At 41.1% G+C, this 14,680-nt stretch overlaps 1 protein-coding gene across 1 annotated transcript; it reads right to left on the reverse strand.

Annotated features, from left to right (window-relative positions):
- Positions 1 to 4,818: 4,818 nt before the first annotated feature.
- On the reverse strand, positions 4,819 to 14,426 carry LOC132559068 (monocarboxylate transporter 3-like). The gene is made up of 5 exons (XM_060223676.1): positions 14,213 to 14,426; positions 10,122 to 10,705; positions 8,441 to 8,810; positions 6,439 to 6,932; positions 4,819 to 5,739 (listed from the first exon to the last, which is right to left on the reverse strand). Exons 1-5 carry the CDS (start codon positions 14,424 to 14,426, stop codon positions 4,819 to 4,821), a joined length of 2,583 nt encoding a protein of 860 aa, XP_060079659.1.
- Positions 14,427 to 14,680: the final 254 nt, after the last annotated feature.

Raw genomic sequence — 14,680 nt, forward strand, 5'->3', positions numbered from 1 at the left:
TAGATCTTGTATTGCAGTGTATTGTAAAGGAGTGGATATAACAAGTTTGAATTTAGATTGATAAAATGGTGAGAAATATGCTGTTGGGCAGTATGTGGGAATTTCTCCTTTAAGAACAATGTATTTTTCCACTTTATACAAAGGGCGCCCTTGATCTCTTGTTATGAGAGCTTTTCATTTGCAAGAAAGATGAACGATGGTACAAAGACATGGTTGTGAACTATAATGAAACGTGTTTCGTGAAAATTACGTCCAAATCCAAGAAGAAATATTCAGAGGAAGAAGTCAAAAAAAGGTAACGTGTTTCTGGTTGATGTCTGCGTCGAGTTTGGTGGTCAGATTACCTAACAAACTATTGGCATATCTATTGGAACTGTGCCCCTGTGTTGGCTGACTTGATTTTGTTTTCATACGAGGCTGAATTTATCGAAGAGCTAATCAAAAAAGTCTCTTAGACCTTGCAAGATTGTTTTATTTCACTTTCAGATATATTTAAGACGTCTTTAAAATACATGAAATTTATTGACCAGTCTTTCGCATGTACCAAAAATATTGGACACGACAGACAATATCAGCCGCTTATCTCGATTATTCCCTTCGTGATAAGCGCGATGATTTTATTTTCCTTATTGTGGATTTTCTGGATAGCAAAATCCCTGCACCCCCAACCTGTAGCGTTTACATGTCGCAGTTGATTCGATATTCCTCGTCATCTGACGTACAAACTCGTACACAGGGTTTCAAAAGATACAGGTTGATGACAATTAGGGGTAGGTTTTACGGCCGTCATACTGATTCCATTTAGAAATATCTTAATTCTTCGTGCGATATGAAGCTGAAAGTGTTTGATGTTCGTTAGTTTGCCTGCTTGTTCCGTTGTTGTATAACTTGTTCTCATTTGAGGACATGACATTACTTACTAGGATCATGGCGGTGTCGTCGATAAATCAGGAAGCGCTTACTATTCCGGAACACATGGTCTTATTCTCCTTGTTCAGGAGTCTTCGTGGAAATCTTTCGTTCACAATTTGCCATTGGTTTATTGACTTTGAGTTATATTGACATGTTTTCTTGTTTTTAATGGGAAGAGTTTCACCACTACTCTGTTTAGCGGAGAATTTTTTATCGACGAATCTTCTCTTTCGACCTTATTAGTTCAAGACATTCGTTTAGTGCCAATAGTAGTCATACCAAAATGAAGTTTGCCGACATCTATTAATCTAGTTGGCTAGGCAGTTCCATATATTATCGGAAATCCACATTCATATCCAGTAAAGATAATTCGCTAAACTAACATTAGAGGGTCTTCATTTCTAACGGACCACGAAGCTGTCATGGAGGTCCTTAACCCTATCCCTATCGATAGCATTACACAAACTGAACACCAGAATGATGTTGGAGTCATTCATTTCTTCAAAACCAATACACAAGTTCATCAATGCAAACCGATAAGACTATATACTTAATTCCTAACGCTGAATGTGACGAACACAGCAATGAGGACAGAAACTATCAACCGTTTAAATCAAATGTTTACTTAAATAAAAGTCAAAAGACAGAGAAGATGACTACCATTGTTTTAAAAAAATAAAGGAAATAAGACATCGTCAGCCGTTTACCTCGATGTTTTCTTGAATGCGTTGTGTTTAGGTCAGTGTTGCTGCTCAACCAAATTTCGCATGTATGAGGCAGCTGTCTATTCTAGAACGACGGCTATTCAGACCGCTCTCCGTCCAAAAGTGTGTCCAGATATTGTCTGTCATCCGTACTTTGAAACTCTTAATTGGTATAGCTATTTTAAGACATTACCGGAAGTACTCGCTTTTCGTTATTCTATGGCCAGAATGTAGCAATTTGCCTGGCTGAAAGGTTAAATCTTACTATTCGACTGTGCGTCGATGGCAGTTTGGACACTTGCTGTAGGACTGTGGCCGGCCAATATTGAGACTAAGAACGTCTCGGCGTTTCAGTCTTTGAAATAAAATTCTATTGTGCATCACAATAATAAATCAGTTGAAGGAAAGGAAATGAAAATGACTGAGTCTTGCGGGCCATTGAAAACTTGTTTGACAACATTTTCGTGGAGTTTGTTGGCAATATCTTCTAGCCATGTGCGTTTCCATAGGAACTGAGGCCCTTGTTCGACCGACTTTATATTCTCTTGTGAGTTTTACTGCAACAAAAACCTTGTCAAAATGACGTGCACTCTCTGAATAGATAAGAAGTTATTGACCATCTGATAAAACATCAAGTTTTAAATCAAGGACACAGCTTTTAACACCTTGGTTTAATCTTACAACGCGATCAACCGAGCAGTAGGAGAAGTGATTAGTCCATTTTAATTTCCCTTTTATAAAATTGTGAAATTGTGAAAATATTGTATTACTTTGTGTTAAATGGAGTTAGATGTACACCTAAATGCTTGTGGTGGCGTCTTCATTACAAATCTGGTTCTTTTCATTGAACATAATATTTCTAAATAGGTCTCCCTGATGATGCAAAGGACGCTTCCTCATCCGAAACACGTGGTCACGACCTCTTTGTACATATATAACTGCATAACGATTTTGTTGTCCGGACATGCTTCCGAGACTGAGAGAAAAGGAGTGGGGTTGAACATTAGTTTTACTGACAGACTAGGTGAGGGGGTCATATGATAGATTTTTTGTACATTTAAGATAGATGCCATAAAGTCTGTCCTACCGACTCAGGAAGTCGAGTCAAATCGCGGATTTTACATATATCATTCATGATGCTTGACGAGAAGAAAAAATGTGTCCATAAGTCACAAAGTCACACACCAGTCTTTGTTAGAAAATATGGTAATACAGACAGTAGTAAAAGAAAATGCTGGTACATTTACTGTTAACAGAAAGCACCTCACTTCAAACAGCTTCACAACTTCATATTTAAATTGCTCGAAATAAATAGACGAGTGTCGATCGTTCGACGTCAATCTGAAATAATCGCTACTTCAAAACGACATGAAATGAAATGAAGTCATACAAAATTGTTCAGTTGTTTTTTATTCATAACATTCACATATCTCACTTTCACTCTCAGCACCGGATGTGATGAATTATTGTAGACCGTTTGTACTAAAAATAACCACCGGATGTGATGAATCATTGTAGACCGTTTGTACACGAATCAGTACCGGATGTGATGAATCATTGTAGACAGTTTTACACGAATCAGTACCGGATGAGATGAATCATTGTGGACCGTTTGTACATGAATCAGTACCGGATGTGACGAATCATCGTAGACTGCTTGTACACGAATCAGTACCGGATGTGACGAATCATTGTAGACCGCTTGTACACGAATCAGTACCGGATGTGGTGAATTATTGTAGACCGTTTGTACACGAATCAGTACCGGATGTGACGAACCATTGTAGATCGTTTGTACACGACTCAGTACCGGATGTGACGAATCATTGTAGACCGTTTGTACATGAATCAGTACCGGATGTGATGAATCATTGTAGACCGTTTTACATAAATCAGTACCGGATGAGATGAATCATTGTAGACCGTTTGTACACTAATCAGTACCGGATGTGATGAATCATTGTAGACCGTTTGTACACGAATCAGTACCGGATGTGATGAATCATTGTAGACCGCTTGTACACTAATCAGTACCGGATGTGATGAATTATTGTAGACCGTTTGTACACGAATCAGTACCGGACGTGACGAACCATTGTAGATTGTTTGTACACGAATCAGTACCGGATGTGACGAATCATTGTAGACCGTTTGTACACGACTCAGTACCGGATGTGACGAATCATTGTAGATCGCCTGTACACGAATCAGTACCGGATGAGATGAATCATTGTAGATCGTTTGTACACGAATCAGTACCGGATGTGATGAATCATTGTAGACAGTTTTATATGAATCAATACCCGATGTGATGAATCATTGTAGACAGTTTTACATGAATCAGTACCGGATGTGATGAATCATTGTAGACCGTTTTACATGAATCAGTACCGGATGTGATGAATCATTGTAGACCGTTTGTACACTAATCAGTACCGGATGTGATGAATCATTGTAAACCGTTTGTACATGAATCATTACCGGATGTGATGAATCATTGTAGACAGTTTTACATGAATCAGTACCGGATGTGATGAATTACTGTAGACTGTTTTTACACGAATCAGTACCGGATGTGATGAATCATTGTAGACCGTTTTACATGAATCAATACCTGATCTATTATTTAAGACTGTTTGGACAACATCCTTGATATTGACTGTTCCAACCTTGTTAGTTAGCACTGTGTTATCAGTATTATGTCCAGTTACACAAGGCGTTTGTAGACCTGTAACACACAATATACGATAATATCGTATCACAAACCAGCATCTGTTTCGTCATCGTAGTGAGAACAGTTGAATGTACGTTTTCAACATCTTAATGTTTATTTCCCTGGGCAAACTGACCGATTCAACTTTTGTAAGTGGTGACAAGCTATGTCAGTATGAACCAAATAGATAACAATCCAGACTGGTCCAGCCAGCATCGGAAGATCAAACGCCACCTGACCTAATTCACAAACGAATCGTGCTACGGAAATTCTAACGAGGGGTCTCATGCCTTGTTGTGATTTCTAGACCGATTTAGAGGGTAACCCATGTGCTATCGGATCATACTGAAGTGTCTCTTAACGACAAGTCTTTACACATCCCGATTATGACGTCACACCGCTGAATTAGTTTGGCAGAACATTATTCAGCTCTCGATACTCCCATTTCTGGGTTTACCTAGATTTCACGTGAGCAGTTACTGATGGCTCTTATTTGTTACTGTCGTTGTCGTCTTCGTCGACGTTGTCATCAAACAGGTGTGTGAACACGTCGATTTCGCCGCCAGGACTTGACCTGTTAGACGCCGTATCAGGTGCTGTGACTTCTGTATTTGGAGAGCTTTCGTTACCCGACAGACAGTCTTCACTGTCTATAGGGATCGATATCTGGGTGCAGTTAGGCGAGTTCCTAAGCCAGGTTTCTACAGCCTCAGAAGAAGGTTCAGTGTTTGCTAATGCGTTGTCTGCGTGAGTTGGGTTCACAGGAACCTCTTCGATCACCTCAAGCTTTGGCGAACAAAGTCTATGGATACTCTCCCTTTTGTGAGAAGTCGTGTCTTGCGTGATGACTGGCATTGTTGCGGACTCAAGATCGCTCTGATCGATTAGCTGAAAATCACTTGCCGATTCCCTGCGCAGGTCCTCCTTGCTGTCCCCAAATAAGGGATTTCTAGATGGACTCAACAAAGTTCCCCGCAGGTTCTCCACCTGACTGCGTACAGCCCTGTCGAATTCTTCTCCTTCGCATTTGTCTGCGATATCTGTGTGAGTTGGTTGCCGCTCGTGTGTACAGTGACCATGTTGTATGGGACATGCCAAGCGACCAGGACACAGAAGATGCGCCTTCCTTTCTGGGGACAAGCAACCGGTGGTATGGTACCCAGCAGTTGCACCTGCAACATCTGTGTTCACCTGGTAGTCGGAAAGATTCCGGGACTGGAAGGATGAACCCATCGACAGCTGAGTCGTGGAGGTAGGGGACAGCAAGTCACGACAATCCCTACCAAACTCACCGAGGGGCTCTTCACCGTGTTGCTCCTGTCTACACCTGCAGCAAGACATGTGCAATCCCACCGGCACAGACATGATACTCACGGCGTTAGATGGTGTATGCTCCCGTCGAGTTTGAGTCTACAACAAAAGTCAGATAGTGGAAGGAGACAGTTTCAAACACTACAGGCAGCACTTAATCAATCTAAAAAGTATTAGATCTTTACTATAAACAAGTGGAAACCTTTAGGATTTGACTGTATTGATACTTCATGCAATGAAGAGCTCTATGTTGCTATCTTTGTAAATAAAAGTACGGGGTCTCTTAATGAAATACTGCACCAATTATCCAAAGGGGTTAAGTATATAGTTACAGATATTTCTAGGTCCGTGACATAACCTCGGTATCTCTGATCATGATCGGTAACCATCGAAATGTGATTAGCAGTCAAATTTTAGAATTATGAAATTTAAGAGAAGCGTGCTAACGAGCATATGTTTTCTATATACCTTTTGCACGTGTTTTATACGTGTAAAGAGATCCACATTTTACCTATTAACTTTCGTAACAGCCATCTTATCTTAAAACATTTGGGTGTAAATCTAAACCATCTTTCGTCGACGTGTCGAGGTGATTTTTGCTACAGACTGATACACAGAGATTTCGATATCTCAGCCTATTGGGGATATGTAAAACAATTCGTTAAGCTAGATATCTATTTGTTTGTTTGTCACGAAAAGAGGTTCAAACTTACTCATGTATTGATATTTCCCATCAGAAAGTTACTTGGTAACTTGTCCGAAATAGGTAAATCCGAAGTATTTCATTACGCCTTTTACCTGGATTAGCTCGCTAACAGAACGCTTGCTCCTGTCCTCGCGGTCCCTGCTAAGCATTTGTTCAAGCATCTGTCTCGTTTTGTCTAGCTGTTCTAGCGCGTTCTGCACGTCCATAGGAATGAGGCTGGTTGATCCAGGGGAAGTAGCTGTGCTTTGGTCCCTGTACGACTTGGCCCTACTGCGCATACTTGTCCTGATACCTCGTGTTGGGGTTAACATGTGAAGGGCGCCACTTTGCTCCCCCGCCACCGACTCGGAGTTGAGTGTACTTGACGATGGTATTGGTATGGTATCACGTGGCCCATACAGCAGGTCATCCGTGAAGTCGTATTCGTTGACGGCACATTCATTGATGTGATAAGATGGAATCTCGTAAACCGTGTTAGTACGCTGGGCCCACGGGATGAAAAACAATATCACAGCGCCACCTATTACAGGGATTCCAGCACAATGGAACGCAACATCATATGATCCAAGTAGGTCATATAAAGCCCCTGTACGAAAACCAAACATTGAAAAATAAGGAAAGTGATTTTCTTTGCGGTCCAAGGGTTAAGACTATGTATTTTATTCCTACCTCTCACGAGAGGAGAGTACCAATTAGGAAGTATACATACCACTGACGGTCGGAGAGTGGGATAGAGGATCTATGTATTACCATCAGTGGTCCGAGAGAGAAGGGGAGGGGGGTTGGGGGGGTTATAAACATACCACCGTGACGGTCGAGGAATCGTTCTAAGGAGAATATGTGATGATTTTATTCAGTTTGAGTTATCTCCCTTCATGTAATATACCTAATTAATGTAATTAACAATGATTGACTGATTTGTAAAGAAAACTGGTGTTTTCTATATATGTAATCATACTTTATAAGTGAATAAATAAATAAATACGTCTTACGTATTTTGGGTTATGAGATAGTTTTTGGTGCTTTGTTAATCTGAAAAATAATGACACCCAGAATGTTACACCAAATTTTATGTAAAGGCTAATTGAAACCATTACTGTGGGCTGGAAGTTCTGAAGACACACAGAGTGTACAGCGTAAACGATAAAGTAAGCGTTGGCTGCATACTGTTATCAGAAGCTCCTGCATAAGGGGTTGCCTGAATAAGGCTACTCGGGTAACAGTGTACGTGTGATTGGTGCCAGCAAGTTGACGAGTCAGGTACGCCAGAAGCTCCTGGATAAGGAGTCGCCTGCAAAGGCTGCTCTGGTACGCCTGGCTGCTGATACCAAAAACTGACACCTTCCCTTAGTAATTTGTAACAGCAGGACACTAGCAGGCAACGTCGGAGCTGTACGGTGGTCAGCTCGGCAACGTGCTTGTAGTAGTGACAGTGTCGTGGTGCTGGCAGGCTGTTGAGTGTTGTTGTGTGTTGTAGCCTTGTGGTGTGATCTACGTCCAGGCGACGGTGTAGGGAGGACAGGGGTACTGTCCATCCTATTGTAGTGTATATTGATATATTGTTTGTGTTATTTTGTTCAACTGTTCGGCCAGGTAGCCGAGGTATCCCGATCGCCTCTGGAGCAGGTAGCTCCGTATAAATTGAGAGCCCGGCGTTCACGCACGCTACCATAAGGGTGCACGTTACAAATATTATACCTACCACCTAGTTGTTCGAGAATCAGAATTGGGAATTATACCTACCGCCTAGTGACTGGAAAGTCAGACTGGGGAGTTATACCTACCACCTAGTGGCTGGAGAGTCAGACTGGGGAGTTATACCTACCACCTAGTGGCTGGAGACTCAGACTGGGGAGTTATACCTACCACCTAGTGGCTGGAGACTCAGACTGGGGAGTTATACCTACCACCTAGTGGCTGGAGACTCAGACTGGGGAGTTATACCTACCACCTAGTGGCTGGAGACTCAGACTGGGGAGTTATACCTACCACCTACTGGCTGGAGAGTCAGACTGGGGAATTATACCTACCACCTAGTGGCTGGCGAGTCAGATTGGGGAAAACTGAACCGCGAGTATGAAGGTGTTAACGTACCTGCTATTGGTGGTCCGAGGGTAAAAGTGATGGAACTTGTCCCGACGAGGAAACACCAGGCAAGAACAGTGTTTTCTGGTCCCATCAACGAAGTTGTGAGAACCGGAAGCAGCACAACGTAACATCCATCCACTAGACCGACGACAATAACATATGCTACTATTCCTGAAAATGTTTTGATCATCGGAAGGAGCATCACTCCTGTGCCAGTGATCACCATGGATATCTGATGCATGTGAATCCGGTTAAGGAAGCCAAGCTGCACAATCTTTCCGAAACTGATTCTCCCTATGGCAGTGGATGCGCCCAGTAACATGACGAAGATGGAACCTTGATCTGGGGAGATGCCAATATCTTCAGCGTACGATACCTGTCATAAACACCCATTGATATATGGATCTAGATCTAGTAAAAGGAAGAGATGAGATTACAAGGACCTGGCATGAATTTCCATTCCATGAGATCTATGATATACGGGTCTAAATCAAACATGAAATGGAAACAAATTGAGTCGTTTCATCACTAGTGACACTGCAGAACATCACTAGTGACACTGCAGGACATCACTAGTGACACTGCAGAACATCACTAGTGACACTGCAGGACATCACTAGTGACACTGCAGAACATCACTAGTGACACTGCAGGACATCACTAGTGACACTGCAGGACATCACTAGTGACACTGCAGGACATCACTAGTGACACTGCAGGACATCACTAGTGACACTGCAGGACATCACTAGTGACACTGCAGGACATCACTAGTGACACTGCAGGACATCACTAGTGACACTGCAGGACGTCACTAGTACATCACTAGTGACACTGCAGGACATCACTAGTGACACTGCAGGACATCACTAGTGACACTGCAGGACATCACTAGTGACACTGCAGAACATCACTGCAGAAAGCGCTCTCTGTCATATATTTCTTGAAACCTAGTTGGGACGTTTCAGGGTCATCACAATGATTTCAATGGGAAATATTTCATTCCCCTTTGGAACGTGACGTTACAGTATCCTAGTGGTTTCGTTGTTGTTAATATTGTTATGATTTAGTAATGCTGCATCGCCTGCCTTTTAATTTATCAATATTTACATGGCGGGTGTCACCGATCGAGCAACTGATTCTTGTCCTTTCGGAACACCTGCTATTCTCCATGTATTTTTCAGGGGTAGTCCTTCGCATCTATCTGTTGTTCATTGTTTTACCCTAGTTTCGTCGAAGCTTTAGTTTGAATTACGATTAAGTTGGCGTGTCTGTATTTTCTTTGTCATTTGTTTGAACCTGGAGTCACCATTTTATATTTTCGAATGTTTTAGGTCTTTTCAATGTTCTTTCCCGACGTCAGAAAAGGTCATCATGACAGGGGTGTAAGAACAGAACAATTCATTGAAATGTAGCACTGTCCGGGTCTGAATGACAATATAAATTCTACGGAGAACAGCATTAACAACGCCTAGACTTACAAGCGGTTGAGTATTCATATGATGTGTTACATGTGAATGGTTAGATCTTGTACGTGCATTTTGAATTGGAATAAGACTACATTTGAAAAAGAGCATGTGTTTTACTTCACCGATAATGCAGACGTTCACAATGTAGAACATTGGTGATTTGATATCTGATATTTAAAATGACGATAATGTATATGTTTGTCGTGTAGTATACTTACCAGATGTACGTACGGAATGTAGAAACCAAACATGACCGATGTTATTGACAGCGTCCACACAATAAACACCCTGTTTTTCCATAGTCTTAGCTCCCTCAGCACACGCCGGAATGTCGAGATGTCCACGCTCTCTGAGGTCATGGCTGGTCTTTTGTCGATTCCATCGAGAGGTAGAATAAAGGCTCCACATAAAGCACAACAGAGACACGTTCCCGTGAAAACGCGGAAAGTGTTCCTCCATCCAATATTATCTATAAGGCACTGGGACAGTGGTGCCATCACCAAAGTGCCCACACTACTACCAGCAGTCATGAGACCAATCGCTACAGACAGGTGTCTGTCAAAGTACGTAGGGCCAATTGTCATAGTAGGCTGAGTACACATGCAAGTGCCGATTCCGTACATCAGCGAGAATGTACCAAAAAGCTGTGACAAACGAACAACAAAGGACGATGCAAATATAGAAATTGCACATATGAAGGCACCCGTCATCATAACTTTCCTGTTGCCCCATCTCTTTAACAGGATTCCAACCACTGGTCCGAAGGTCATGGACAGACCATAAGCAACGGAGCCAACCCAGGCTGTAACCAAGCACATTAAGTATGTATAGTAAAGCCATGGTAACATCACCTAATGACACTGAATCTACCTGAACCGGAGAAAGACCTAGCAGTAAGAATGCAAATTGATTTGATGTTTGTGTAAGTACTGAGCTACGAAGACCCCAACTTTGCCCTCGCTACACTCCCGTGCGATGAACCGCTCGATGATGTTGGGGTTCGTATAACAGACTTTACACAAAAAATAATGCTGGTAAACTTCGAGCGTCGCAATGATCAGGAGTGCAGCGAGAGCAAATTTACCCAGCAGACTTGTTCAGCAATAACACATTGGTTTGTCTGCGCTTCGGATTTGTATTGCGGGTTTCACTTGGTAGATCCATGTTATTTCACGTCAAACATTAATCGCCGGAATTCATCTACAATACAGGCCTACTAACGACACCGTCATGCTCGAACTACGGTGGTTCATAACACCTTTCTCTCAAAATCAAAGTGATGATTGGTTTAGTTAACCAAATGTCTTTATCAAAAAGACCAAAAAGGCGAGAAAACGAGCCAAAGATCTTCTCCTGGATATCAATAGCATACACGCAACAACCCCTACCCTAAGTCTGTCATCAATACCACAAGACAACATATCCCCAACCCTAAGTCTGTCATCAATAATACACGACAACATAACCCCTGCCCTAAGTCTGTCATTAATAACACACGACAACATATCCCCAACCCTAAGTCTGTCATTAATAACACACGACAACATATCCCCAACCCTAAGTCTGTCATCAATAACACACGACAACATAACCCCTATCCTAAGTCTGTCATCAATAACACACGACAACATAACCCTATCCTAAGTCTGTCATCAATAACACACGACAACATAACCCCTATCCTAAGTCTGTCATCAATAACACACGACAACATAACCCCTACCCTAAGTCTGTCATCAATAACACACGACAACATAACCCCTACCCTAAGTCTGTCATCAATACCACACGACAACATAACCCCTTACTTAAGTCTATCATCAATAACACAACACACGTCATCAATAACACAACATAACCCCTAGTCTGTCATCAATAACACAGACAACATAACCCCTTACTAAGTCTATCATCAATAACAACACACGACAACATAACCCCTAACCCTAAGTCTGTCATCAATAACACACGACAACATAACCCCTATCCTAAGTCTGTCATCAATAACACACGACAATATAACCCCAACCCTAAGTCTGTCATCAATAACACACGACAACGTAACCCCTACCCTAAGTCCGTCATCAATAACACACGACAACATAACCCTATCCTAAGTCTGTCATCAATAACACACGACAACATAACCCCTATCCTAAGTCTGTCATCAATAACACACGACAAATAACACACGACAATATAACCCCAACCCTAAGTCTGTCATCAATAACACACGACAACATAACCCCTAACTTAAGTCTATCATCAATAAAACACGACAACATAACCCTATCCTAAGTCTGTCATCAAACAACATAACTACCCTAAGTCTGTCATCAATAACACACGACAACATAACCCCTACCCTAAGTCTGTCATCAATAACACACGACAACATAACCCCTATCCTAAGTCTGTCATCAATAACACACGACAACATAACCCCTACCCTAAGTCTGTCATCAATAACACACGACAACATAACCCCTACCCTAAGTCTGTCATCAATAACACACGACAACATAACCCCTACCCTAAGTCTGTCATCAATAACACACGACAACATAACCCCTTACTTAAGTCTATCATCAATAACACACGACAACGTAACCCCAACCCTAAGTCCGTCATCAATAACACACGACAACATAACCCTATCCTAAGTCTGTCATCAATAACACACGACAACATAACCCCTATCCTAAGTCTGTCATCAATAACACACGACAATATAACCCCAACCCTAAGTCTGTCATCAATAACACACGACAATATAACCCCAACCCTAAGTCTGTCATCAATAACACACGACAACATAACCCCTTACTTAAGTCTATCATCAATAACACACGACAACATAACCCTATCCTAAGTCTGTCATCAATAACACACGACAACATAACCCCTACCCTAAGTCTGTCATCAATAACACACGACAACATAACCCTATCCTAAGTCTGTCATCAATAACACACGACAACATAACCCCTACCCTAAGTCTGTCATCAATAACACACGACAACATAACCCTATCCTAAGTCTGTCATCAATAACACACGACAACATAACCCCTACCCTAAGTCTGTCATCAATAACACACGACAACATAACCCCTACCCTAAGTCTGCCATCAATAAGATATACGATACGCTCACCTTTAAATTGCTATTTGTTGTGTTAATTATATCTGTATATTCCTTACATCACGGATGTTGCATGAAAATCATCAAATCATTTTAATCACCAACTTACCAATAACGAAGGTCAAGAACAAATGAGAACGAAATGGTCTGCTAGTACCTTTCAGCAGACTGATTACATACCAACATACCCATACAAACATGAAACTCGGTCCCTCTATTTGCCCTGTTTTATGGAACTGGCTGTTTAATTTTACTCAACTATTTTATCTATCGTCACCCTTGCTTATATTTTAAGACACGGGGCAGTTGTATTTAAGCAAGTGCATTACGCTGACAGAATTACTTTCCGATTCACTAAAATATTTCATTGAATTATACAAATAACTGTTTTGGTTTTCAATTTTGTTTGTTATAACAAACAACTTTGTTTACGAAAATTGATGAAATTGCTGTTAAATCCGTTGAAATTTGAAACCATTTCCACGCGGAGCAATTATTTTATTATCCGGCATAATTCAGCCACAGGAATTGGAAGTTGTTTATAATTATAGGGAAACAAAGATTGAACAACAAATTGATGAAGTTATGATAATCTGAACTTGTCTTTCTTCACCTCCGAAAAATATAGCTTATATTTTAAGACACTGACCATGTATTCTGTATATAAACCCCACAGCATCTTGCGAAAAATACTTACTACAGACACTTTTGACGTTGGGAAAAGTTGAAATAGAATTGCTGTTGAGAGAACAGCCATGGTACAAAGTGTGTAAAAAAGTGCTTTTACCAATATTCAAGTGCACTGATGTCAAATCTGGCTAGATGTGAAATTTTTAGAGTACAACGACGGAAGGGTGGGAAATGGGAGAGTACTTCGGTCCGCTGACAAGGTACTGACAGTGATCTACCAAAAACTGACTTGCATTTGTCACAACTATACACATCTAAGGCCTTATATCACTAAATTGATCATGCGAATGGAAGAAAATGTGTATAAAGCCGAAAAGTACAACATGTTTCTCTAGTTAATGGTCTTGTTAGACCCAGAGAAACGCAGAATAATCATCCACATTTATTCGAGCAATTGTTTTCAGTTAGAGTTAATTCCGAATCTCGAAGCCCGATAGTACATCTAATTGAAACTATTGATTTTTAACACTACTCACCTGCTTGAGATTTTGAAACCTTGAATTCTTTTATAAACTCAACAAAGAATACTCCGAATGCATGATGGACTCCCAGAATAAAAACCTGCATAACAAATCCGCAAGCGCACACAAACCAACTATATCTTGAATCTTTTTTGGATATCAAGTTTTCATTAAGCTGTTCTTGATCTCCATGGACATTATCTATCAAAGCTCTTTCTGGCGATGTCATCGTGATTTGCCTTCGACCGTCTGCTTTGATCATGTATGTTTATGACAGTCTGTCTTCAAACGTGAACTACACCTAAAACAATGACGTCGTAGTAAAATGACGTCTTTTATGACGTCATTAATACGGAGGTCACCTGTGATATCCTATCACTCATACCTTGTATATGAAAAATTAACAAAAGAACCTAATGCTTAGTCGACTATGTAGATTTCTGATAGGACATCTATACTTTCCAGTTATATTTTATTCAAGGT

Source organism: Ylistrum balloti, unplaced genomic scaffold (genome assembly GCF_031769215.1).
Source record: "Ylistrum balloti isolate Yb309-2 unplaced genomic scaffold, AGI_CSIRO_Ybal_v1 Utg370852, whole genome shotgun sequence".
Classification (NCBI taxonomy): domain Eukaryota; kingdom Metazoa; phylum Mollusca; class Bivalvia; order Pectinida; family Pectinidae; genus Ylistrum; species Ylistrum balloti.